Source organism: Vanellus vanellus (genome assembly GCF_965231255.1).
Source record: "Vanellus vanellus genome assembly, chromosome: 2".
NCBI lineage: Eukaryota > Metazoa > Chordata > Aves > Charadriiformes > Charadriidae > Vanellus > Vanellus vanellus.
Window position 1 is genome coordinate 118,737,905 of NC_138906.1, and position 27,049 is coordinate 118,764,953.

At 46.3% G+C, this 27,049-nt stretch overlaps 1 protein-coding gene across 1 annotated transcript in view; it reads left to right on the forward strand.

Moving 5' to 3' along the window:
- Nucleotides 1–521: 521 nt before the first annotated feature.
- CABLES1 (Cdk5 and Abl enzyme substrate 1) overlaps nt 522–27,049 on the forward strand; it is a gene marked incomplete at its 5' end in the record, with an annotated part of 72,175 nt that continues 45,647 nt past the window's right edge. The window contains one exon of the mRNA XM_082479457.1: nt 522–1,051. Coding sequence (XP_082335583.1) covers nt 522–1,051 — 530 coding nt within the window. The remainder of the gene's footprint in view (nt 1,052–27,049) is intronic.

Sequence of the window (27,049 nt, forward strand, 5' to 3'; positions counted from 1 at the left end):
GCCGTGTACTACGGGCGCAGACTCCACCTTCCCCGCTCCTGCCCGCCCCCACGCATCCAGGAAGGGAAAAAGAGGAGGAGGAGGAGGAGGAGGAGGAGGAGGAGGAGGAGGGAAGAGGGTGAAAGGGAAAAAAAAAAAAAAAAAAAAAAAAGAGAGGTTGAAAGGAGGGAGCTCGCCGAGACCCACCCTCCTCCCTCCTCCTCCTCCTCCTCCTCCGGGCTGCTGGCCGGGCTTTTGTTTTCCTCCAGCTCCCCGTTTCCCACACGTGATTGCCGTGTTATTGCACAGGGCGCTCGGCGGCGCGGCTGCACCTATAAATACGGAGCGGGCGGGCGGCGGGGGCCCGGGGCAGCGCGGCGCGGCGCGGCCGGGCGGAGGGTAACCCGCCGCTACCCCTCCATGCACCCCGGCGGGCCGACGGCACCCATGCCCCGCCGCCCGCCCGCCTAAGGGGGAAGGCAGCCAGAGGCAGCGCCCGGCCAGCGCGGAGGGGAGGAAAGGGGAGGGGGAGCCGGCCGACAATGGCGGCGGCCGCCACCGCCGCCAGCCCCGGCAGTCCCGCCGCCGGGCCCCTGCCGCCGCCGGAGCCTTGCCCCAGGAAGGGGCCGCCGCCGCCGGGGCCGCCGCAGCCGCCGCCGGCGCGCAGCGACCCCCGCCGCAGGCAGGCCGCGCTCTCCTTCCTCACCAGCATCTCCCTCGACGGACGGCCCCCGCCGCCGGGCAACGACGGCCCCGCCGCCAGGCCCCGCCAGGCCCCGCCGCCGCCGCCGCCGCCGCGGCTGGGCAGCCCCCCGGCGGCGCCCGCCGACCCACCCCGGTCCCAGGAGGAGGAGGAAGAGGAGGAGGAGGAGGACGCCTTCGCCGCGGTGCAGGTGCCGGCCGCCGCCTTCCTGGGCGCCGCGGCGGCGGGCAGCCGCGGCCGCCTCAACTCCTTCACGGCGGGGGTGCTGCCGGCGCCCTTCGGCCGCGCCAGCCCCCAGGGCCCCGCCGGCGGCAGCGGGGAGCTGGGGCAACCCGGCCCCGCCGCCGCCTTCGAGCTGCAGCGGTCCCGGTAAGCCGCGCGGCGGGGACGAGGGATGCGCGGGCGGTGGGCTCGCCCCTCGGGGAAGGGCGGGCACGGCAGGCGGGCGGCGCGGGGGGGCAGCCGCGAAGGCAACCGTGAGGAGAGGCCCGTTAGCCGCGGGCTGGGAGCGCCGGTCCAGCCTCCCTCCGCGGGGCCGGGCGGGCGGCGGGGCGCTCGGTGGCCGGCCCGGCCGTGCGGGGAGCGGGGGCACGGCGGGGATGCGCAGGGGCAGGTCTGCAGCCGTGCCCGGTGTCCCCCCCGCCTGGGCGGCAAGTGGCTGAAAGTTTGGCTCCCGCTGAGCAATGCAGGCGTCGGGCTGCACCGCCGCCGGCGCCTTACTGCAGCCCAGCCGAGCTCCGGAGAGGTTGTCACACCCCACACCCCCTTTTCTCATGGCTGGTGGGGGGGTTCAGCCCGCCGTGCTGCCTGCCTGTCTTCTAGGCAGCAGGCTGGGAACCAGCCCTGAGCCAAGTCCTCTGTAGCCCACAAAGGGGAAGGAGATCTTTCCATCCAGGTCCGGGGGTTACGGTGTATGCGTATGGTGCGAGCAGCGTCTCGCTACCTGCCTAAATAAGCTCGCTATCTACCCGCACTTGGTGTTCCGCTTGGTTGCCGCCGGGTCATCTTTTACCTTTCGACAAGCTCATCTCAAAAGGAATAACCTCACCTGCTTGAAAAGCCGCGACTTTTGGCTGAGAAGGTGCAATCACATAAAAATGTGCAAATGCATACGGATTAATTGCTCCACGGGTACAAAATCATCTTCCTTCACTTCTTCAACGATATATTCGGCTATCAAAGGTTGGGGAAGGCGAGGGGGGGGGAAGAGCCAGGGAAGAAGCCGGAGGAAATGACTGCGCTCCCCGAGCCCACATCGGTCGCCACTCCCACATTCCCCGTTTGCCACACTCCCTTCTTGTTTCTCCCTTGGACAAATAGGTAGACTTTGAGTCACATGTTATTGCAAGGGTTTATAAGGGTAATTGAGCATAGATTGCTGTAGAAAAATCCCTTTCAAAACCAACCCGCTTGGAGAAATTGGAGGTATTCCAGGAGAAAGTAGTCTTAGTTGCGTGCCCCACTGTTGGTTGGTTTTTTTAATTCCATCTGGATTGTACTGATGGCTTTTTTTCAGCCCCTTTTCGGGTGCTGTGCTAGGAAGCCCCACCTTCCCAGGTATAATGCCTGCTGGTGGGTTACCACCCATCTTCTCCCAGTCATGTGTCTCTCAAAACATTTCCTGCAGTGACAGCTCTCTGATTGCGCTGTGGATCACCAGCACAGCAGTGTGACACACGCACACACTTGTGCATTTTATTCTGTGACACGGTTGTGCACAGTGCTGTCTGCGGCCTTGTGAGTTAAAGAGTGACCCACAGACCAGGATTTGGGAATCACTCTTTTACTTCTGAACTTTTTACTTGGTGGTGGTAATGCTCTTGGCAGAATCATCTTAGTGTTCAAGAAACCTGGCTTCCCAGTTAGCGAGTTTATTATTCATGCAGGATTCCTGTGTCGTCTTTCTGGATTCCCAAGGATCCTCCTTGGTTTTCCTTGCTTGCACACTTTGATCCTGTGGTCAGTTCTGGGAGGGATACTCAGATCTCACCTGTATCCCTTCTTCCCTCTGCCCATCATTGCTTTCCCGTGGCACTGTTTGCCACTCTGAATTTTTCCTTCCACAACCGCTGCTTTTTTCTTTTGTTACACAAGAACAGTGTGGAGTTTAAGAGGGAAAGGTAATTACTGTTTTTGTTAACAACCTAGAAGTCCAGCGTTGCGCAAGTTCAGCTGTGCTGCTGGCATGCAAACAGGCTGAATGGATAAGCCCAAGCCCATGGCAAGGGAAATCACCTAACAAAACCTTGTCAGGGTGCTGCTCCCATCCTATAACGGCCCTCCTTTGTGCCGTATATTTTCTTGTGGTGTGAGATGTAAGAAAGTGCTGGTTTTGTCATGCTCTTTTGTTTTCTTGAGGGCTAGATTCAGCTGTGGTGGAGACCTTGGAGAACTCCCCTGATAAGCATGGGGCTCCCAGTTGCAGCAGTGGCTTACGGCCAGTGCTGGGTGCGGGAGGGCTTTGGGTCCTGCCCTCCGGCTTTGCTGACTGCCAAGATGCTGCACGCCTGCAGGCCGGGGCAGGCTTTGGCCTGCCTTCAATAGATTCGTTTCCGTTCTGGAAAAGGTATATATTTTTAAGCATCAGGAACGTGACAGCTGCAAACGAGGGAGGTTATATCGAGCGTTTGCTCCTCACTGTCTCAATGAAAAGATGCGGTCGGGGCTCCCATTGCTGGGTTCACTCTTAGCTGCACGGAAGGTGAATTGCAGGCGTGCAGAGGGCTGGCACAAGCCCAGGGATGGAGGGTGCAAGCAGACCTTCTGCTGCTCTGTTAATGGAGAGGAAGGAGCCAAAATGCCCACCAGCACATGGCCTGCCCTCCTCGGCACAGCGGGGCGGGAATCACAGCCGCTGCCCAGAGAAAGGCATTAGCTCACCTGAAGGAGGATGAGGAGAAGCAGAGAGGAAAATCAGAGATTCATTTTTTTTCTGTAGTTCATGTGTGCATCTGCTGTCTCTCCTCCCACCCTTCCGCTCTCCTTGCAGCAGGCTTGAAATTGAGTTTGATGCGCCGTTTGACAGACTAGTCCTCTGTGCTCAGACACGTAAGTTATGTTGTAACGTGAAACCATTTTCTATTACAGTATCGGGCAAGACAGGCTGCCTTGTGTTGTTGTTTTTATTTAGTTTTCAGAAACCATTGTGAACATATAATCAGAGTTTCCTGGCTTTTTTGTTTGTGTTAGCAGTCTGTATAATTGCGTACTAGTTTATATTTAACAAGGTTATCATTAATGTGGTTTGGGTTTGTGCTCTGTGTGTATTCACAAGAAACAAACGATATAAAAAAAAAGAACACGGAGCTTCTAGCTGTTTGGAGGCTAGTATGTAATTACATGTAAATGGAAAAAAAAAAAACGCTTGTCCAGAAGTCGGCTTGTTGATGCCAAAGGCTCCCGTCTACTGCGGAAGGAGTTTGTTTCAGTTTTGTGGTGAATGGGTGGCTGAGGACACGAGGCTGCTGGAAACTAGGGCCAGGTTCTGCCAGGTTTTCCTTCATGTCAAATTATAATTCATTTTAATAGCTTAATCTTAAATTAGCGAGGAGCTCTGTGGAACGTGATTTCAGCAACACCGGTTTAAAATCATTTCAGATTGTGTAGATTAGGTGATGGTCCCAGATGCATGTTTTTGTGTACGCCTAGAATTCTTGCTGCCATAGTTTTCTCTGGGAAAAATACTGCTGTTTCCATCTGTGAAGTTTCCTTTTCTACATAAGGCCTTTTCCACTGCGCCGGGTGGTTAGAAACAAGCGCATGCTTTTTTGTGTTGTGGGGTTTTTTTGGTGGTTTGTTTTTTGGTTTGTTTTTGGTTTGGTTTTTTTTGTTTGTTTTTTTTTTTTTTTTTGCTAAGGAAGCAGATCAGTGATTGGATTTGGAGTTTAAACATCGCTTACAGTTGTATTTGTCTGTTGCTGTGTCAGGCTTGAAGGCAGATGGGCAGGAGAATTCCTTCTGGGAGCAGCTGGTGCTGGGAAGGAAGCAGAGAAGAGTATCTGCTGAGTAATCGCTGGGGGGGAAGTCCACTGAAAACGACATTAAAGTTATCGTGGTCCAAATAGATTTATCTTCAGAATTTATTGACCTACAAAACAAATCTAATTTCCTGAGTAATTCTAAAATTAATTTATGATTAGTAAAGTTTGTGAAGATTCAATTTGTTTCTGCCCACTAGAAAATACAGAACTGTGTATGGCCTCACTATTCATCTTGTGGAGAGATGCAATGAAGGGGGATGCTGGAACGGTTGACTTGCCTGGCTTTTGTGGGGCTTGCAAAGTGTGATGGGTTGATAGTGCTGGAGGAAGCCTCCAGGATGTTGCTGAGGAGCTGAATCCCACTGTTTAGTTTTGTGGTGGAGGGCTGTGAGGTCAGAGCCTGGTCCTCCATGGCCTTGGGTGGGCAGGCAGTGCAGGTTCAGCCTACCACAGAAGATCCCTCCAAACTGAACACGCCAGAGATAAAAAGAGGAGTCTCTCAGAAACAAATGCCTTACAGGCAGAGTCCTGAAAGAGGAGCGAAACAAAGAGCTGGGGGCACCGTCCACCCTGCAGGGTCGTCCCAGCATCAGAAGTGGGCTTGTGAGACGCTGGAAGCACATCGGACCTTTTGTGTGTGGTGGAGCCCCTGCTATTCACTGAACCTAAAGCCTTTCAGGCAGCCCGAGTTTCAGGACGATGTATACCAGAATAGCGTGAAAACAGCAATTTAATGGTCTGAGAAGTGAATGAGAAGTACACATGCTGAACTAAGTCTTTTCATAGGTGTGTGACCTTGTATACCACTGATGGTTGCTGTCTCTAAAGGAGGGGATGCTTATTGACTTCAGCTGTCACTTCAGCAGGCTAAATGGCCTCCCTGTGCCACCCTGAAGAGGGGACATTCAACAGCAGGGTTAAGACTCTGGTAATAAGGGCTGTTTCACTGGTTGCACCAGTGTCCTGATGCATCTCTTGGTGGCAGGTCTCTCACGGCTGGTTTTCAGTACCACAGGCCCTGTGTAAGCCTTTGACGCTGTTTCCAAGGACTGCCCCCACCCCGAGAAAGGGCTTACAGTCCCCATGCACACAGCTTGCGAGCTCCTCCAGGAGTCCTGCAAGGGACACTGAGTGCACCCATGGCCTTTAGCGTGGGGACGCTGGGAGGTTGGGTCCTCACGGTCGCTTTGAGCTGTGCAGGAGCAGTCACTGACTGCTGGTGGGCTTTCTTAGCTGTGCGTATGCGGAGCACGGCCAGCCCCACGTCACACTGACCGTCACCCATCACTGTTGGTCTCTGCTGGCCTTTTCCCTTATTCAGGGCACAGGTTTGCGCCTCCCTCTCTTGCTTCCTTTGAAACTTGTGGAAATGTGGTCATCTTCCAGATGTTCGCTGAAGTTGACCAGTGGTTTAGAAGTCACTGCAATACAACAATGCACAGACCGATGGGCAGCATAGATGCAGCAGCCTTGTTCCCTTAATACATAAAGCTTTTAAAAACATATCCCGCAGAAGTTTGCTCTGGCATATTTTAGGCTCTTCTTATACTACTTAGCAAGCATCTCTGGCAGATACAAAGGTTAATATTCATCAGACAAGGAAAAAAATCCTTTGCTGTCAATTCTGAAGATGAGCTGGGACAGAACGTAGCATTCATGACTGCTAGGGAATTAATTAGACACCTTCAGAGAGGGACAGATGCTGAGAGGGAGCTGCCTCTGCTGAAACCTTGGGACTTGAGCCAGGTGGGTGAGAGGGTTCTGCCTGGGTGGGTGCTCATTAACCCCTGTGAGAAAACCTGAGCCAGTAACACGTGAAGAGTCGTCTTTGTGTTGGCTGCCTTCTCTGGCCACCAATTCAAAGCTTTTGAGGTCCAACCCTGCCTTGGAAAACCCCACGGTTACACCACGCAGGTGCCTAGGTGGTATGCAGTGACCACTCATTAGCCATCAGGAGAGCGGAGGAGCGGGATGTTTCAGCAAATTTGCTTATGTGGTCGGTGCATTCTTATTACTTGATCTTTCTTTTGACCCTTTTCTTTACTGGCAAAGCTCCTGTGCAGGCAGCCACACTGGCCCTTTTGCTTAGGAGCCTGCTACACAGCTTTCCTCTGCACAATACTGCTGCAAGCAGCTTGAAATGATGAAGATCAGTAGCAACAACGTGAGTCACTAGCCCTCCAGACCATCACAAAAACGTAGTTTGGTGGTAGCTAGATAGGATAATGACAGGTCATAGTTTGATGGCAGCTTTTGGCTAGGAAGTATGCTTTAATCTGTAATTATTATGACTTTGAGAACTTCTGGTGGAGGATATAGCTTAGCTTGGAACAGTTCAAAACAGCTAAAACGCAAATATGAGATTCTCAAGTGTGCTCTCTGAAAGGAAAAAAAACAAACCTACCCTCTAGTAATTCTATGGCATCCTTGTTTCAAAGAAGTATATGCCAGGTGGGCTGTCCAGAGGCTCTGTAGAGTGGCAAGTGTGATAGGAGGTAAAGGCGAGAAGCAGAACCAAATCCTGATTTTTTTTATTTTTTTAAATTTTTCCCCCTAAATTTCAGCTGTTCATAGTCTCTCAGGCAAGATCTCCACTACACAAACAAAGGCTTATCTTCATAATTCAACCTGAAAATGCAGAAGTTCAGTTTTGTATGTTGGGACCTCTGTACATTAAAACTTCAGTAGACACCAAATTATCCCATGATAAACACGGAAATCACATTCCATTTGAGCCATTTATCCACTAAATTCACCTCTGGATGTACGCTAATACCTCCAAGGATGTAATCGGTCCTTTCTGACAAACAGTCTCTTCTGCACCCAGAGTTGCTATAGACGGCTGTGGGGCTGCCATCAGATACCAGGCGTAGCAACGCGGCAGGCGCAGCAAGACACAGAGCTGACTCTCTTCATAACCCAACTAAAAAACCCCATTGCCAGTTTGCTGTAAGAAGTATTATTCCTAGAAAATGGAAATGACATAATTTGGCATATGGAGAGTATCGCATCTGCCGGCCCGCAGTTTGCAAATAACACACTGGAGAAATTTAAGGAACGGCATTTAATTTCATAAGAAGGGCTTAGCAGAAGTTTTATGTGCTGCAAGGGTAGGGTAAAGAGCTCGGCAAATCAGTTAGGAGAAGAAAATTTCACCGGTGGTTGGAGAAAACACGATGTGCCAGTGGGAAACTTCTAGGACTCTAAGGGTTTGCTTTTCAGGCTGCAATATGCAGATTTAGAGGAGTACACGTTTCAGGAACTGCGAAGTGCCTTTACAGGGGTTACTGTGTTATATTCGTAGCAACTGCTTTCCTGTCGTGAATGCTAAATGCATTTTCTGTTCTCATGATGTATTTCAAAGTCAACACTGCTCTTAGCAGCTATGTTGCAGAGTTTTTACCTAAGGAAGGTCTTCTATTGTGGAAAATTTAGAAGTGAATGATAAGTGAAGCAAAGGCTACCTTCATTTCTAGAAGTATTTTTTTTAAAAAAGCCTTTCACCCTATATATGAATATAAAGGACAAGAACATGTTCTTAGCAAGCAGTTGCGTTTTCCTCTGTGTTGTTATAGAATAGGCTGGCAATTGTGTGAAATTGAGGTTTGGGGAGAAGATTCATCCACCACAAGTGAAATGTGTTTACCCCAGCTTGTCTTGGATGGCAGAGGCAGGTATGTCCTTTCTGACCCAGGATCCTGCAAAGCCTGAATTGTACATTTACATATGTATAAAATTACTTAGTTAAAGCAAGTGCTATGTGTAAAGTTATGCTAGTAAGTAAATCTTTGCAATATCAGGCATTTTACTGTATAATATTGGTGGAAAGCTAGATAACTTTATTTATAATAATTTTTCAGACCACAGTGTATTGCATTTTGGTGCTGCTACAGATAATCATATTGCCAAGGTAAATATGATTAGGTTTTCAAATCTACATGCTGTCAAAGCAAATCAGACATAGGCACATCAGTTTATGGGTAAAGACATTCAAAAGAAGCATAAATTTTCCTGTAAAGAAAACAAAAAAAAATCCGCTGATTTTGTGTAACAGGAAAAATCTGTAAGGTGACATTATGCTGACTTCTTTCTGCACCACATCATGCAGCTGGAACTGAGCCGCATGGAAGGAACAGGGATGAAGCTCTTCAGCTTGTTTTCCCCTTCCCCAGGCTCTGTGTGGGATGTTGAGCACCAAGAAGTCAGTAGTGCCACTGGGTTTGCAGCCTCCTTGCAGGTAACTGTTCTTTTCAGCCATCTGCGTGCCGTCTGCTGTGTGTGGCCTCAACTGTGACAGTACAGGACATACCTGCACATATGTTTTGCATAGACCCAAGGGACAGAGAAGCGATACTGGGATGCGGTGGTGGTGCCAGTGCCACCCTGAAGGGGCACCAACCACTGGGTGCAGTTGCTGTCCTTGGAGTTGAGCTTGTGCCTTCTGCAGCGTGGGAAGGCTGGTGATGGGTCTCCCTCTGTCCTCTCCCCTCCGTGGGGCATCATTTCCTTTCCCATTTCAGGATGGAGAAAGAGCCACTGCAGGTACAGGGTCAGCAACTCCCAGTAAGGAAAGTGGATGGGGAAATATGTTGGCAGCTCCAGGGTTCCCAGCATCGTTGTTTCTGGTGGGTCTGCTGTTGGGTGGAAGTGCAGGGAGAGGTCCCAGCCCTCCAACAAGGCTGGATCGCACAGAGGTTAGTGTACCAGAAGGGAAGAGAAGGAGGTGAGACACCCTGAGCTGAGCTGTCTCCCTGTCCAACAGGAGGTGTACGTGCTGGCACAGTGGCATGGATTTTAGTTTCATCGACGATGGAAGGGTCAGATGCTGTCACCATTGCTTTTCACAGGGAGAACTCGCAGCACTGGAGCAGCCTGGTCCCCACCGTGGCTGCTATAGCAGAGGAGCGGATTGTAACCCCATGGCGGTGGTGTGCCCTTTGAAAGGTGTGAGCAGCACAGCTTTACCAGCTTACTTCAGAGGGAGATCTGCTGAGTTTTAGTTTTCTGGTGCTGGAGGAGGGGAGAGCAGAGCCTCATCACCCCAAGAACCTAGGATGCCTTCAGCACTCAGGGGGGACCATTTTGTAGCTGGAGGGATGTCCGATTTCATCCGATACCCCCAGCACATGTAGGGATGGAGAAAGGGGAACCAGGAGATGAATGCCACATAAGGTGAATGCCTTTGCCTTCAGGCCTGCTTGGATCACGTACATACATTTGTGTGTACACAACTACAGTCCATACCTACAGTTCAAGACGCTCTCCTTATTCCTTGTTCACACTGGCATGTGCTAGGAACCCGCACTTCCCACCCCACTGTACTCAGCCTGTCTGAAGGGAGTAACATAAAGCAGAAGCTAGATGTCAGCTATGGTCTGAAATGTATCTTGAAGACATCTTACTCTTTTTTTTTTTTTTTCAACTGACCGACTTTATTCCTTGTGTTTTGTCTGTCATACCCCTCTACAGTCAAACCTTTTATTTTCCTGTTGCTTCTGCACTTGCGTTAGTACCTACAGATCTAACAGAAAAGGAGATTAATTTCCTCCTTTTTCAGTTGAGGTTGCAATCAGCTACACCCAGGCAAATGTGGGGTGACAGAAGGATTGCCCACGTGTCCATGGGGTGCGGTGGACTTGCACAGCAGGGAGTGAAGTCCTCCTTAGGTGACAGAGAGCTACATGGAAGCAAAGACTTCATCTTGATACCTTGGATGTGGGCAGAGTTGAGCAGGCTTGGTTAAGTTACAACAAGCAGACTTCGTAGTTCTACAGATTTACTTAAGCGAGTGATACTGTGACTGTGAAACATGGAGGTGGTTTTTTGGGTAATAGGAAGAGAGGGAAAACAGCTTTCAGATGCTACAGTGCAAAGTACGGTTTAATCGCTTGGGTAGGTGAGTGGCGCAGGTGCTGCAGGCAGGGTACATAAAAAGGCGTGGAAAGCTCGCCGTCTGCTATTAATAGTCTTGGAAGCGTGGTCTTTAAAGCACAAAGGTGTAATTACGTTTTCTAAAACGGAGTTCATGTAACCTTCTGTCTTCAACCCATTGTGTATCTTAGGAACCTCCTTAGTTTTATGAGGCAGTTTTCTTAATTAAAGTGAAACTGGGTTTGATTTTTAATTGGCGGTGTTTACTGTGTTGTAGAATGCCATCTTTTAGCATAACCTAATCCAGAAGAAGTGGCAGCTAAAAGGTGGTTGCTTAAAAAGGCAGAATTATTTACAGTAGAACATGAAGTGCCACTGTCAAGTACCTCCATCGTGACCTTTGAGATTTATTTGTAAAATCCGTATTTTTCCATGTGCATGACTCGCCTCAAGATAAAATGCTTTTTCTATTTTAGAAACCACTCCAGGTACTGCAGAACTCACGAGCAGCCTCGCAAATAGCAAGTGTCTGCGCACATTTTAAGGAACAGGCTTCATCGTCCAAGTTTTTTTGCTTCTGTTTGTTTTAAAGAGATTATTATAAATATTGGTTTCTTGTTTGTCCATTAGTTTCCTTATTGATGTAAGGCTATTCAAGTCAAAGCTAGTGTGAGGGTGTAACGGGGAGCAGAGTTTGAGCAAATGCAAATTGCATGAATTTGCCAGCACCCTTAAAAAGGCACTTCCCAGGCAGTAGTTTCTGTTGCTGTCCCTATGCTGTGTGTGAAGGTTGAATGGATGATGTGAACGGAAATGTGTATTTTCTCGCAGTGAGTTTGTGAGCTCGCAGAGTTCCTTCTCCTGGAAGGACATAGCCTTGCAGCAGGAGTGAGGATTCTTTTCTTTTTTATGGTGTGGTACCGGGGCTGTGCTCAGTGCTGTACAAAATGCTGTTACTCCTTCATATCCCTTAGGAGCTAAGCCCCAAGCCCACAAACTGGTCTGTGCAGGAGGGCACCGCACAAGCGTGTGGATTGTAACTGGGATTAACTCCCTTGGGGAGGATGGGGTGGGAGCAAAGGCAGGCTGGAGTGGAAAAGCCCTCCTGTGTGTTTGCAGAGGTCGAGGCATCTGAAAACAAGCGGGCTCTGAATTAATTGCAGGGTTTCTCGGGTACAAATGACAACAGGATTAGGCCTGTCTGTTCTATTTTAGGTGTGGAGGTGATATTTCCAACCTGTTGAGCAATTGCATATCTCGAATATCTTACTGGATATCTGGCACTGGAACAGGTTGCCCAGAGAGGTTGTTGAGGCCCCATCCCTGGAGGTGTTCAAGGCCAGGCTGGACGTGCCCTTGGGCAACCTGGTCTAGTAGGAGGTGTCCCTGCCTATGGCAGGGGGGTTGGACTAGATGATCTTCAAGGTCCTTTCCAATTCAAACCATTCTATGATTCTATGATAAATGAACGTGATATCAACAGTCAAGGGTGGAATGGTCTTTCACGTAACTGGTAGTTGTCTTGCAGTTGTTGCAGTTCTCCGTTTTGTACGATACCCAGGAATATTTCAACATGGTCTTGTCTGGGGTTTTTCTGTGTCTGTCATTTACATACGTTAGAAGAAACGCAGCTTTTGAAAGGCTCTTGACCCTCACATCCACTTTCCCAAGATGTGGGGTGATGGTAATGAAGACTTGACTTCACTTCTCCAGTGTTTGTTCTGAATTAGTTGTCTGTCCGGTGTTATTCCAGCTGAAGAGAGCAGAGCAGTCGAGCAATTCAAGCTGGGTTTTTTGAAGGAGCCTCTGAACCATGAATTTTGAGGAACTCTCTGAGCTCCTTTGAAAATCTCACTTTGAAAAGACAACGTGCTTTTCTGTTACGGGTTTTCACAAATTTTGCTTACCACGCTGTCTGGACGTGCTCCCATTTGTATACTTGTCCTCCCTGGCGTTTTTGGGGTAGCTGTTGATGTTGTTGTGGACTGTAATTGTGGTTCTGCTTTTACTGAAGTTAGCAGCACACCTCTGGTTTAATCAGTGGGTCAGAGAGCTTGCTTTGTGCTAACACGTTAATAGAAATGGACAAAAATTCTCTTTATAAAACGTGAAATGTGACTTTGGAGGCCACAGCACTACTAATCCTTTGTATCTTAGCCTGTGGAGGGATGTGGGCCATAAGAAGCAGAAAATTGAGATGCGGGTTGTGCTTTTCTAAACACAATGTGATTGGAATTCTCTGATTGTTTTTTCAAGCTGTTGTTCCCACAAGCTCAGAATGACAGCAAAATTGGAATAAAGAGACATCTGAAAGGCTTGGTCAGCTCCTCACATGATGTGCCCCTGCCATGCTTTGGGGTGATGGTCAGTCCCACCGGGCTGCGCTCTTTCTTGTTTTGCACAAGCTGTTTAAACATCCAGTGTGCTGAAACAAAGCTAAACGAGAACCACCAGCACTGTGAAATATTTAAACCTGGAGCCTTTGTGAGAGAACTGGGCCTTCTCCATCCAGAATGGCCGTGTCTGTGTCAACAAGCAGCATGGCCCAGCAGGAGCGGGTCTGTAGAGCCAGGAGCTTGGTGCTGAGGAACAGATGTCCATGCTATGGACGTTCAGACCAGCTCTAGCCCGGACCTGTGGACCGGATGCCCAGCAGTAATTTGAGGACGGGCACTGTGTTCCTATAGTGTGTGACCACCTGGAGTCCCACCATCGGAGGGGAGGCCTTTGTGCTCCACTACTGCTAACGGCTGCAAAGAAGAGCACGTCATAAGCAGGCAACGGTCGGGAGACTCGCTTTGAAAGCGTGCTGCTGAGCCAAAGTCAAACGTGGTGGAGACAGAGACAGAGTCTCAGTTCCCTGTTCTAGGACAAAGGGATTCATACTGAGCTAATTTAAATTTCTTACACCCTTTCTTCCACTTGGGTTAATACACTTTTTGTTTGAATTGAGATGCCTTTGCCCTAGTCATTTCCATTGGAAATTACTGACTTCCCTCTTTCCACTGGGGGTTTTATAAAGATTTTATAGGGAAAACTTTTTTTTCTTTTTTTGCTTGTTGAATCAGAGCACTGGGCACCGGTTTTCTTTTTACTGGTCAGTTGTGGGCTTTCTAAATCTTCATTTCGTAACATGGTAAATTCTGTGAAAATTGACTTTTATTTATTTTTTTTTTTTAATTACGGTTATTCATATTAACAGACATCTTTCCCGTCTGTTTAGTGGAAAAGGTGAAACAGGAAACCCAAGATTTCAAAATTCGGTGTCACATGTTGATGGCAGTTTGTGAGCTTTATCAACACAGAGGTCTCATGTCGTACCCAGCAGGGTTTTACCCTTGCTCTGTGCTGTTTTTAGACGCGAGCGTGCAGCGGCTGAGGAAGTAGTGGTTTCTGTTCATGAGGTCTGGGGAGGTGGGTTCAGTTGTTTAATTAAAAGAAAGAAAAGAAAAAAAAAAACAAACCACTTTTATACAAAGTATAGCTAATTTCACTTTCAGTGGAAGCAAGAAGGCAAAATTTTGCCCATGACTTCTATGTAAGTAGTTACCAAATGCGCTTTCATGTTGAGTCCCACCCGAGATTTGCAAGGGGGAACCACTCCGGGGTTTCGCGCGGAGGTGGAGGGTTGAGCTCCTCCTCCGGCCCCGTCATCTGCAGGTCCTTACATCCACGTTTGTGCTTCACCCCTTGACCAGCCAGGTGCAGGCAACATTTGGCAAATCCATCTATGCATCTATCGGCCCCGACCCATCCAAGCACAGAGGCATTCCCCCCTCCCCTCCTCCTGAGACAAACTCATTATTGTTCAGGTCTGAGGAGGCAAAGGGTGACACAGCAGCAAAACAATCCAGGTTTTATATGATTTGGCTTTTTCTGCTGTTGTGGGGGCCATGTGCCTCATATAGCGGCACTTAGTTCAAAATTCTTCCTCTGCAGAGACCTGCAGGGAGGAGGGGGGTGGGGTGGGACCCCAAAAAAACCCAGCCAAAAGTGAGTGCTTGGGCAGTCAGAGAGACAGCGGCAGAAGTGTGGGTTGAGGTTCTTTGCTGAGCAGATTCTTTGTAAGGTGCTGCTGCTTCTAAAAGAAAAATAAAGGCATATAAATCTCCCATTTTCCAAATATTGGTTAGCAGATGCTGCCCAAGAGAGGAAATCTTCCCGGGTCTCCGTGTCGCAGGTAACTGACTGCCGCAGTGGTTAGCGCTTGCATTTCCCATTTTACTTGTTGAACTTGTACAGATGGTTCCCCACTGTCGGGATGGAGCATCCGAGAGAGTCTGAGCATCAGCTGCAAACCCGTGCTCCGCTCCCCTCCCCACCGCCTCCTTACACCTTCTTGCTCTGGAAGGCTTCCCTGTGGCACACGGGTTACTTGGCCATCCCTTCTCTTGGTGACATTGTTCCACTATATTTGTCTTTATTAGTACAAGCAAGGATGTTTATTCTGTATTGATAGCTGTATTTATTCTTTGTGAGGTGCAGGGATAAGTTTTTTCAGTTGCTAAAACACATTTTTTTTCTGGTCTAGAGCTGCGGTGGTTCTATTCCCAAATTTGGTTTTCTTTTTCTTTGTTGTTTTTTCTTAAAAACCTTCAAAGCATGGTGTACTTGTTGTGGTTAGGTGCAAAATTAGTTCAGATATAAAAAAAAAAAACAAAGGAAGGAATTGGGAAGGGGAAAGGATCCTAAACAGTTTGTTTTCATATGTTGTAGTATTGTCATCAGGATACTGTTTTCTGTGTATTATTTATGTACCCAGATACTACTTTATATATAATTTGAAAGCTTTAAGTTACCAAAAATATGCTACAAAAGTGTATGCTTCCTGAACTTCTACTTAAAGCCAAAAGAGAGAGATGTATATTTACAGATAATAAAATGTATTGTTTTGGGGAGGAATATTGTTTCTTTCATTGCCTGTCTGATAGGCATAAAATGATATAACTGGTACTGGCGCAGGTAAAACTTGAGCTTGCGTACGGCTCACTGGTAGGATATCGTAAATGGGAAGCTGTTGTGTATACATAATCCCATTAGGCGATATTGTTCAAAATCCTTTTTTTTTCTTTTTTCTTTCCCCTCTCACAACAAAGCTCCTAGGTCTGCGGTGAAGTGTTTTGTGACACATTTTTGAATGGGCCTTTTGCCCTGCTTTCAGTTCTTTAATGCAAGAAGCTTTACCAGGAAACAAGAATCTCTTTCTTCTCTGCCCGTGTTTATTCAGCTTGGGGCTGTGATGCTGAATATGGAGACAGACACACAAGTCAGATGATCTAAGATGTGTGATATCATAAGGTTAGCCTTTTCACATGAAAATAATTTAAAGTCTGTATCAGAGTTGTTATGCCTGCATTTCATGTCTATGCCTTCTAAATATGTCTTCATTACTTTTTTAAAACATAGTTTTTCAGTTTTTCATGTGTTTTCACCCCCCCCCCCCAAGGCAGTTCTAAAGTAAATCTTCTCTTGCATTATATTTAATCGTGTTTTTTGAGAGAGGCAATTAGTTTGAAACGTGTATTTCTAAATTAGCTTTTGTCATTGAAAAAGGGCTGTATAAAAATAGAGCCTGATCCTGTGAACGCTTGCAGATACATTGAGTCTTACTCTCCCAGGTAACTCTCTGCTTTTGACTTACAAAGTCATTGCCTAACACAGTCAAAGTGAGCAGTTTGTAGTTTCATTTTAGCAGGAGCCCCATCAGCCGAGGTTTCCGCAGAAGTGCATGGTTAGTCATGCAGTTAATACCTTTGTTTAGAGTATTGACCTGCATGAGCTTTTGTAGAATCGGATCTAATTATTGGTATTAGTGACTCTTTTCCAGTTATTAGTCTGGTATATTTTAAACTCCTGGCAAGAATGGGTTTTCAGTGGTCACCTTTGAGGTGTTTCTGTAAATTAATACATGTATTTATTTCTTGTAATGTTAAAAGCTGAATATAACTTACAGCAACCTGGGATAACAGTGGGCACTGAGATTTTTTTCAAGACATTTCACACTTTATATTCACTTTTATAAGCTTATTCTTTAAAGGAGACGTGATGAGCTGTGCTGTCAGAATTTTTTTGCCAAGGTTTTTCTCTAAGTTTTTTGTTGTCCATCTGATGTTGCTTACAGAGCAAAGACTCTTCTGCCTGGAGGTGCCTTTAAGTGATTTGGGGCAATTAAAGGGATTACTGACCCCAAAGCAGTGGCTGGCCAAAGCAAATGGGCTCACAAGTCCAACGTTTTATTTCACAACCCAAAGTATCACCTTAAAATGAATTAGCTGCTGATTTAAGCTAACACGCGAGTCTGGCTCTGCTCTCTTACAACCCCACGTTTAGGTTTTTCAGCTTTCAGAAATACATAGCTTTTTAGATTGAATGGAGCAGGAGAGCCAGATCCATTGCATCTGTTTTCAGGGACTCAAAACTTTTTTCTTTTCTTCCTGCATATGCCAGTGCCTTCAGCAGAACTCAGTAATCATGTTTGAGAGGTAACATATGCATGCACATCACACTCCTGGCTTGGGGAAACGGAGGAGCCAACAACAGATAGCAAGCGGCAGCTTAACAGTTTTTAAGTTTTTTAGTAGCTGTTTTTAAGATTTTTAGCATGCTTTTTTCATGATGGTTGGAGGCACTAGCAACATTTCTAAATCACATGATCCGATAAAGGATCCCATGTCTCCATTCTATCTTTACTGCGGAGAAACTTATTCCAATATCACCAACTTGAAAGTCTTGCAATGCACGATAGAGACTTTTTAAAGTTCCTGGACTGCTGGGATGTGGTGGAGATGCTCAGCCTAATCTCCTTGTATTCTGTCTTTTTGACAAAGTTCCTAACTTTCAAGATCAAAAAAAGCTTTAAAAAGATGCAGCCTTAAAGACCTACATACCAGAAGGCAAAAATAAGACTCTTTAAGGATTCACAGAAATTCATAAATTTTTAATATGTTTTAGCTTTGTATTTGTTGTTTAAATGGATAATACAGAGTCACAGGTCTCTTGTGCCTTCTGCTTTCGGAGAACCAGCAGTGAATACTGGAGGCACCATGAGCACATGCAGAGTCCTTGCCTACATTTTTTCATGGAGATAAGGCTACCTGAAAAATCCTGAATACCACCATGGAAGTGGTATGGAAGACATTGCTTTTAGCGTCTGCCTAGGGACTGCTGGTCATGGGAAGATGCAGCTTCTGAGGCAGATGTGGGTACAGCGCAGCTGGGCTGGGGCAGCTGGGTACCCGAGTGTCCCCCAGGAGTAGGACTGTCTGGTGAATTGACCCCACGCTGACATCTCCCGTAACAGGAGCCAGGGTAATGTAGATGTGAAACTGGAAAACAAGCCAATTACGCCCTGACAACCAGCAACGTCGTTCCTGAGTTAATGGGAGGAGGTGTAGAGAAATGCAAGGAGAACCATGCATCCTTCCAACCGCTGAACTTTGTTCTCGCATCCTCACCCCTCCGGGGGTATTCGTGGGTAGGGTCTGGATATAGGGACCCCCTTTGTCCTTTTCTCCCAGAAATTTGTGATGCTGAACTCAGTCAGGAGGGACTTCAGTTTTTATTTTCTCATTATTACTTCTTCTTTTTTTTTTTCTGCAAGGCAATTGCCTCTAGTTTCGAAAATGCCGTTCACCTGTGGACGTGACCGGGTGGCACCGTTGCCTGCCTCAACAAAAAACAGCCGGCTGCTCTGGAGCATGCTAAATCCCCGGCAGGTTGTTTACCAGTCACAAGATGGGGTATCATCTTCTGCTGGACTGAGATGTTCAAATCCAGCTTGGAGCTTTTTCAAAATTACCTGTTTCGCACGAATAGGGGTTTCGTAATGGTGTTTTATGGTCACACCGGGGGCGGTGCCTGCGAGCGGCTCATCGCCGGCTCTTGCTGAAACTAGTCCCAACAGCAGCCACTCGCTTGGGTTACGGTGGTTGCGGGGCGGGCAGCTGCCCGTAATCCCGTCTTTGGGGTATGAAGCCAGCCGTGAAGTGTCTAATTAAAATACCTGGGTCTGGATGACTTCGTGATTTTTGACAATAACAGAATTACCGACAATAATGAAAGTTCCTTGAAAAGCAAGGAGTGGCACTGCAAAATTGTCACAGCGCGTAACGTTGGGGTGGGAGGGACACGGAGCTGCCCCTTGTATTTGTGACCTTTATTTTTAAGAATTTCTCTCTAGTTGTTGTAGCCTGTGAACTGAAATAACATCACGTCTCCTCCTGAATATTCACAAAATTGGGCAATGCCATGGCCAGCTCCATGGTCCCTGTGGAACTGGACAGGTTTTGTGGCTGTAGTAGCTCAGGAGGTTGGTATTACTGTTTCCTTTCACTTTGTGGTTCTTTTTTTTATGTATGTATGGTCTGTCAAACCACTTGCCTGTGCATTCAGAGGTTAGAATGTCTTCTAGAGATCAAGATAAATATTTTGCATATTGAAGGCTTGATTCTGTGAAATGCTTAACGGGCATTTAGTAATGTTCTGGGGTAGTTCACTGGGATTCAAATGGGAATTAAAAATAAGAAACACTGAGAATAAAGGTCATCGACATGCAGGATTCTGCAGCCCAGGGAAAGGAAAGGGTGCTCCGGCTCCCCCGTAAACCTGGCAGGGACAGGGTGGGATGTTTGCAAGAGTGAAGGAGGGTAGGGATGTTTTGTCTTTCTTTTTCCAGGGCAGAGGAAAAGAAAGTAGCTCCTGCTTTTACTGTATGTGTAAAGGGGAGAGCAAAGCTTTCAGAGGAAATCCGAGGTTGGGAAGGGAAAGCAGACATTTCCTTCTTCCTCCCACTTTCCTCTTCACTTCCCCGTCCCTCCCCCCTTGCAGGGAGGATCTTGAAACGCTGCGGAGATTTGGGCTCAGGACTTAGTTTGTAGTGAGATGTGAATCCGGAGACCAGTTAGGGGTTACAACTTCACGTAATTTTTCTGATGTTCGGGCTAAGGACTGATCTAGAGGAGCGTTCCCGCGGCATGCCCTGCCGCCACGGTCTGTTGGAGTGTCAGCCTCTGCGTTGCCTCGGGAAACAGCAATTCCACTGACGTAAAAAAGTGTCTCTTGATTGTTCTTGTTGAAGAACAGGCTGGGTAATTTGGCGTTCCCTGTTTCAGAGAGTCGGTGCTCTGAGTTGCTGAGAAAATTGCCATCCTTTAGCATGAAAGGTTGCGGGTTTGGGGTGTGTGAAGGGACGCGCACGCTGTTTGCTTGCAAATGAAACCGAGCAGGTTGTTCAAATGACCGTCAGGTTGATCTTCTCACTCTTTTTTTCCTAATGCTTGAGGCAAATAACCAGAAGAACTAAATTCAAAGTGACTCCTCATGAGAGAGGTCGGACAGCTCAGGGGATACACAGCGATATAGGATAAATATGTTGGTTTAGTGATGCCTTGGTACAGCATCACACTGTGGCCAGAGGGGCAGGAGGAGAGACGCCTCGCCACCTCGAAGTCTTTGGACCACTTTGCAAAATACTTTGAATTTTTTTTTTTCCCCTCTTTTCCATCCTCTGCTGGCTTGCCTGACAGCAGTGGCAGAATACCTCCTGCTCCTCCTGTGGTTACAGCCTGGAAGTAGCTGCTGAAAGAGCTCCTAGAGAATAAAATTGAGGGATGATAAGGGACAGCGAACAGCATGGCCAGGCTTTGTGTATTATCTATGGTGCCTAATGGAGCTGCTTTAGTAGAAGAGAGTTCTTCTCCGCTGTCCTTGTGTTAGTGGGGCACAAGCCTACAAGGAAAAAAAATGAGATAGGTGGATATTAATGAAATCTGTCATTAATTATCACCAGAGCAGACTCTGTGAATTGGGTAGCATTTTCAGTGGATTTAAATATAACTTTGGTTATGCAATCCTGTTAAACATTGTTGCAGTATGTCACTGAGAAAGCTCATTATATTTGCTATACAAAGATTACGATTTTGGGAAGGGGGGGATTAAAGTTTTAGTTGCAGTTGCCATCTTTCTTGTGGTCACAACAGTGAACTGTTAAATGTGGAGAAGAGGGGGAAAGCTGTGGGTAAGCCAGATTTTCCATCTGCCTGGAAACACAACCTTTAATGCTGTTAAGCCAAACCAGGAGAAATTCTGTGAGCTTTTTTTCAGGAAGCAAAATTCTTCAGAAAGGGGACATGTTCAAACAGTGGGAAACGTTTTTGTCCTGAGTGTGAGTCTATTATATAATCCATACAGATTAAAATATATATGTGCCTATATAGAAAATTAAAAAAATCCTTTTGCTGTTACGAACCTCAGCATAACCTTTTGGCCAGCTCGTTTCTGTTAGCAAAAGTCTGAGCCGGAGGTGAGGGAAAGCAGGTCTGCCTTTGGTGGCAGCCTTGGTGCACTGGGGTATGGCTGAGGGTGTTGATGTTCGGACGCTGTTCTGCAGTGTGTTTTATTCACATCAGGCAGCGCTTGCTTCAACAAGTCATTTGCTGACCTCGGTTCAAGCGATGTCTGCAGACTGATGGCTCTAATAGAGCACAACGCACCTGGTGCATCAGCGATTAAAAATAAGAAACGTTATGACTAGTTATTGTACAACTGGCTTGAAACTACTGTATAATGATGGTACATTTGCCATCAGATGAGGTCACGAAGCAGCTTTACTGCAGCTTGGAAAATTAGGATCAAAAATAGTCCTTTGATTAAAACTTGAGCTTTTTGAAAGCTCTTCAGAGAAGAAAGATGTGCAAATGCAGATGTATGGGAGAAATTAAGCAGTCTGGATATGCACAGTTCTTGAATTTAAAGAGAATAATTGATTGAGCCACTGTGCTAACTCATTTGTCACAGCCACCCTCTCTTAACAAAATTAAATGAAACATCAGAATGGTCTGGGAATAAGTTGCCTAAAATACAATCCATAATGGGTCAATGTATTAACATAGTGAATTTAGTCGTTTCTGTGGATGTGCAGTTGTTCTGCATGTACCAGTGTCAGCCTGCAATAGCACTTGTCTTGGTTTAGATGTATGAGTTTCTCCCACATTTAGAAAAAAAAAATTCATACACTTTATCACACATTTATCAGCAGTAAAATGATTTCTCTTTGAAACAACATTTGCTTTCTGATATCATCAGTAATTGGTCTCCTCCTCCGTCTCCCTTCGCTTCAGCAGCATGATTCCATCAACCACAGGGAATCCTATGAGTCCCTTACGTCCTGCCAGGCAGTGTTTAAACACCAGGAAAAAAAAAAAGGAAGGTTTGAACTGATAAAGAAAAATTATTAGGTTCTCATTTTACTGCTGTTGTGTTGCTTTCTTTCCTTTGCAACAAGCAGAAAAGCATCAACTGTGCTGGAGTTGTGCTGTTGGGTACCTAAAGGCTGAATCTGGTTGGTATTGGCCACAGGCCTATTTGGCCTCTGTTCCTGTCAAGCTTGAAGGACTCCAGCCTAAACCTGTTCCCTGTGACTATTTTATGTGCCCGCTAACTGGCTGAGTTTAAGGTGAGACCTATAGCTGCGATGGAGAAAAGCTTGGGGACAGGCGCGAGCTGCGGGAGCAGCCACCAGCAATGCAGGAACAGCAAGTCTGTTGCTGTGATTTGAGGATTGTTTTGGGCTGATCCCATTGAGGGCAGCAGGTCTTTTTCTCCCTCCCAAACCCCCAAAAAAGCTGATCACTAATAGTTTTTTTTTTTTTTTCACTTGTGTGCTTGTTAGGAGGATCGATTACTTGGCTGGCTGCAGGAGACCTTGTGCTGGCATGATGCAAGAGGTAGATGACTGAAGCAGCACAGTGCCTTTTGGTCACAGCATAAACTTATTAGCATAAATGAGTCTGGTTTAAACCAATTATGAAGCCATAGTTTGCAGGAGGTCTATGTGAGGGCTGACGTTTTCTTCATTTAATCTTATTTTGGTGTCAGGATGTTCTGTAGGTCTCTGAAGGTTAAGTTGTCCATGAAGACAGTTTCTCTGCACATCAAGCCTCCAGCTGTGGGCTATTCTGCGTGTACAGTACCAGAGTTTGATAAGTCTTAATAGTGTTCACTTTTTAAAACCTCATACCCATCTTAGACAAAATTCAGTATCGTGTAGGTTGGCATCTGTTTAACTGATGCCTGTTCACACCTGGCCCAAGCCCATTTTTGTATATTAAAAGTGGTGCTACGTTGAAGTAGGTGTTGCCTGGTGTCTATGACATGGACGTGATTTATGGTACTGATAAAGGGTCATGATCACGGTGAATCTGGTTGCCGCCTACTCTGTGGCAGCTCCATTAGCTTGGACACCTACAAGGCATTTGCTCAGACTTGGAGAGGAGCGAGGAGCAGAGAATTACGGGAGAACGTAAAATCATCTAGTGAGACAAACAAGCGGTGTCGAACACGATGTACCCCAAGCTCAAATATGACATGCCCCAAGCTCAGAGGTTAGCACGAGACTCGTGGATATTCAGAAAACTGCCGTGGGCTCTGCTGGAAAGCAACAGAAATGCTCCTGGCCATGAGCATGGTCTCAGCTAGCCGGGGCAATCAAATTCCCCTGCCTGTTTATCAGTGCTCCCAAGCTGAAGGGTTGATAGAAAGTGCTTCCTGATCAGCATGATAAATGGAATTCTGCATGATAATTATGTTTACAGCAGGACAGATGTACTAATAACACGTCCCCTAAAGACTTCAAATGAGCAATAAAAGAACCAAATCTCTGCTGAAAATGCTGGCAGCAGTAGTATTAATTGTGCAAGTTACAGCTGATAATTGTCTTGTTTCATTTGAATGAGGCAGTCAGCTACTAATGGCTTGCGCTCTGTAGTACCGAAACAGCAGACTGCGCAAAATTTGTCAGTCTGGATAATATAGTTTACATATTAGCAATGCATCCTAATGGACATACTCTAGTGGCTAGGGAAGGGAAGAAGTGTTACAGTTAATTTCTAATGCTGTTTCATCTTTTATATCAAAATAGTTGCTTATGTGCCTTCAGGAAGAGAATTTATTTTTCTTATCTACAAATTGTTTGATGTGAGACAATGCCTGCAGTAAAAAAATAAGCTCTCTTTATGGTTATTGAGGATTGAAATGGAGAATGACTAATTAGCTGTCTTGTTCCACTTATCTCTTCCACACTGGTGATATGAATGAAAATCTTACCCTTGTTTTTATGTGTATAAAAGATCCCACTGTTCTGCAAATCTGTTACAGACCATGCATAAGCGTGAAAGTGCATAGAGATATACATATATATAATACAGACGTGACCTGAAAACCTATTAGAATAAGCTATCAGGCCTAATTTTTAGAATAGTAGTAAAATGAAGTCAAACTGGTGATCATACTAGGTATTGTGCCAGGTTTACAGTTAAATAAAGATCTTGTAGGTAACTAACCAAATTTAAAACCCTGCTGGTCCAAATTGAATTACTTTTTGTGACATCCTAATTCATTTGCATTCCCAAAGCGTGTTTCATTTCATCTGCGGTAAGTTGAGCTGCAGATAGTGTCCCAGAGGAGGACATTTCTAGCAGTCCTAACCCACATCCCTGCTTTGGCTGATTAATCTGTAAATCTCTCAAATTTTCTCTCCCATGCTATTACATCAAAGCATCCCCGAGTAAAACATGTGAGCAGAATCCTGAAATGTGTTCCCATAGCACGAGAAGGACTCTTTGTGTGTTTCATTAGGCAACACTTTGGGGGTTTTTATGGGGAAACAGGCGGTTGACTTTCTAAAGAGTGCAAGATGTGTTCGTTGGTTAGCAAAAGAGAGCTGATGGCCTGGAAACACTGCCTGGAGATGCTCGTAAAAACTGTCCTTGGTTCCTTGTAACCTTTCATCAACTTAATTCATTGCTAACGAGCTGCAAGTTCATTGCAATTCATTGCAGAGCTTTAAAATTGCCACTGAGTCAAATGACAAAGTGCCTTGTTTTATGTTATCAAGAAAAATTTTCCAATTGATGGAGGACTAAGCAGTAGCACAACTCTGAAAAAAGTCTTGGGCCCCTTGTCTCTAAAGGCTGTGGGTGGAAGTGCAGCGATTTTGGGAAGAGGAAGGAAGGGGGAGACCAGAAAAATAGAACATCTTTCTTAACTTGCATCCCCGTAGGTTTTATCCTTATGCCTGCTCACCCTAGGGAAATGGTAATGTGATTGATTTGTTCCAGGCAGATAGGCAAAGCCTTAAATATCAAATACGTACATTTCTGTATTGTCTTAGTGTTTTTTCTTCCTAAAACTGTCTAAAAAGTGCATTTATAGAAAAAACACCAACAATAAAAATACAAAAAAAATAAGCGTCTCGGATAAAGAAGAGCTAAATACTTTTTTTGTATCTATAGTCGTGGCATTTGCCATCCAAAGGCAATCTCTGCCTAAGGTTGTTCTTAGCACAGCTGCAGTTGTAACCACAACAGTACTCCTCCCAGACCCTGGAAATCATTCAAACTAAGTCAGGGTATGGCACCTCAGCTTTGGGAGGACCAATGACTGCATCGGCTCCGGTTCCCGTGCCAGGTGTTTTTCCAGGTCCAGTTCTGTGATTGGGTCCTGTGCTTCCCAGATGTTTGGAGACAGCCACCTCAAGCAGCCAGCTTTCACTGCTGGGAAGATTTGCAAATCTTTGTGTGGTGTCTTACACCCTTCTAAACGCTTTGTTAGTAAAGCTTATGGCAGTCCCTTTTGACAAGGGAGAGGTCCATCATCAGATGCGGGATTGTGGAAGCCACCCCTGCCTCTCCTGAGCCTCGGAAGTGGAGGAGGGACATCCACTGCCCCTCCTGGGACTTTACTGTCATTTTTAGGCTTTTTGCCCCCACCTCCTGTGTGTTAAGCCCCCCATCTGAAGTATGTACAGGATATATAAACTCACCATAGGCAGCTTAACGTTTGTGTTAACGATTTGTTTGTGATGGGAAGATCCTCCAGACTTCCCGTAATTAATCATCTCTACCAGAAGATGGGTTGCAACTATATTATTAATGATTGCTTTGTCTATTTGTTTTCTTACACGCGCTGTAGATTAGATCAGATCAAGGGCTCAAGAGGCATTGGAAGTGGATCACTGTGACAGTAGGAGTAGGTCAACCAACCTCTTCCCTTCTTCATTGCATAAATGAATGCAGCATATCTTTTGAGTGAACTGGGGAGAGACTGAACATGTCAGGAGTCATCACTGGAGTTATTTGGTGCAGTGATCAGTGTGCTTTAAGAGGGCTGCCTGGTTCTTCTGGCGCAGCATGGCTGTATGTGGAGATAGTGAGCACAGCACTGACATGGGTGTGAACCATGGCAGGGGAGTTCGCCAAGTACAGAAATGCGAAATTTGGGTCTTGTGCTGCCTTCTAATAATCCTGGTCTTAAAGCAGCCCTCTAAATTGCACTTTGTTGGCCCGATTTGTCACGATGAGATGCATTTTATTGCTCTGATAATAGAAAATACTAGTGGACACAGTCTAGCAGAGTGCTCCGGCAGCTTTCCTCGCTTTTCGTGTGTTGACGAATCTGCTTTTAGAATAGAATAGAAAGAACAGAATAAAATATTTCCATTGGAAGGGACCTGCAACGATCATGTAGTCCAACTGCCTGACCACTTCAGGGCTGACCAAAAGTTAAAGTATGTATTAAGGGCATTGTCCTAATTTTTTGGAGGCTTCCCCCCCCCCCCTTCAAACGGATTGAAAACTGATATCTCAGTACTGGGTATTTGCTGGCCAACTAGTTGGAACACACAGTCTGCTGATAATTAAGTAATTTACTAAGTAGGAGACTGCTCAGATTACCAGAATAAACATTATTCCTTTACATCTGATAACACAGCGCTTTGACAGTATGTAGGGAATTTGAGAATATAAAAGGCCAAAAATTTGGGACCCTTTCAGGTCTTTACATCCAGCTATTTCTGGTGGCAGCACACGCTCCCTGAGTGAGTGCGTGAGTGAGTGGGGACGGTGGAAGAGGCTGCTTACGGTAGAGGGTAGGGGAGATGCTTTCTGAGCCTCCAGCCTCTGATTATGGAGTACGCTCTCGGGGAGGTATTGATCCCGGGAAAGGCAGTTCCCGAGCCTGTAGATGTAGGCTGCATTTGCCAAGTCAATGAAAAGTTAATTAGAGTGACAGCTAGGAGCTCTCTGTTGTGAAAACAGGTGGGGAGACTTCTTGGCAAGCTTCTCTGAATATTGGACGCTTCTGTACCACCATACCTTAACAGCGGGCAAATGGTACAGCTACACAATCAACTGTTACCAGTATTATGAGGATGCCCATAATACTTGCTTACTGGGGGTGGGGAGAAGTGAGGGCTCTTCGTGGAGATCCGATCTTTTAAATGTCACCCTCTAAACCGTGATTAGCCTCGGTATGTGTACCTATGGTAAGCTGTTTGGTTCATAGCTGGTCTTTCACCCTGAGGATCATGCAAACTAAATGTTCTGATTGGAGTAAACTGATTTCTGAAAACATTTGAATTTTTAATAAAGATCTGTACCACGAGAGAGCAACCTCAGGCTGGGAATGTGCCAATTACGGTACACCACGCTGAGCAAGGGACCTCAACCGGGAGAGAAGAAAA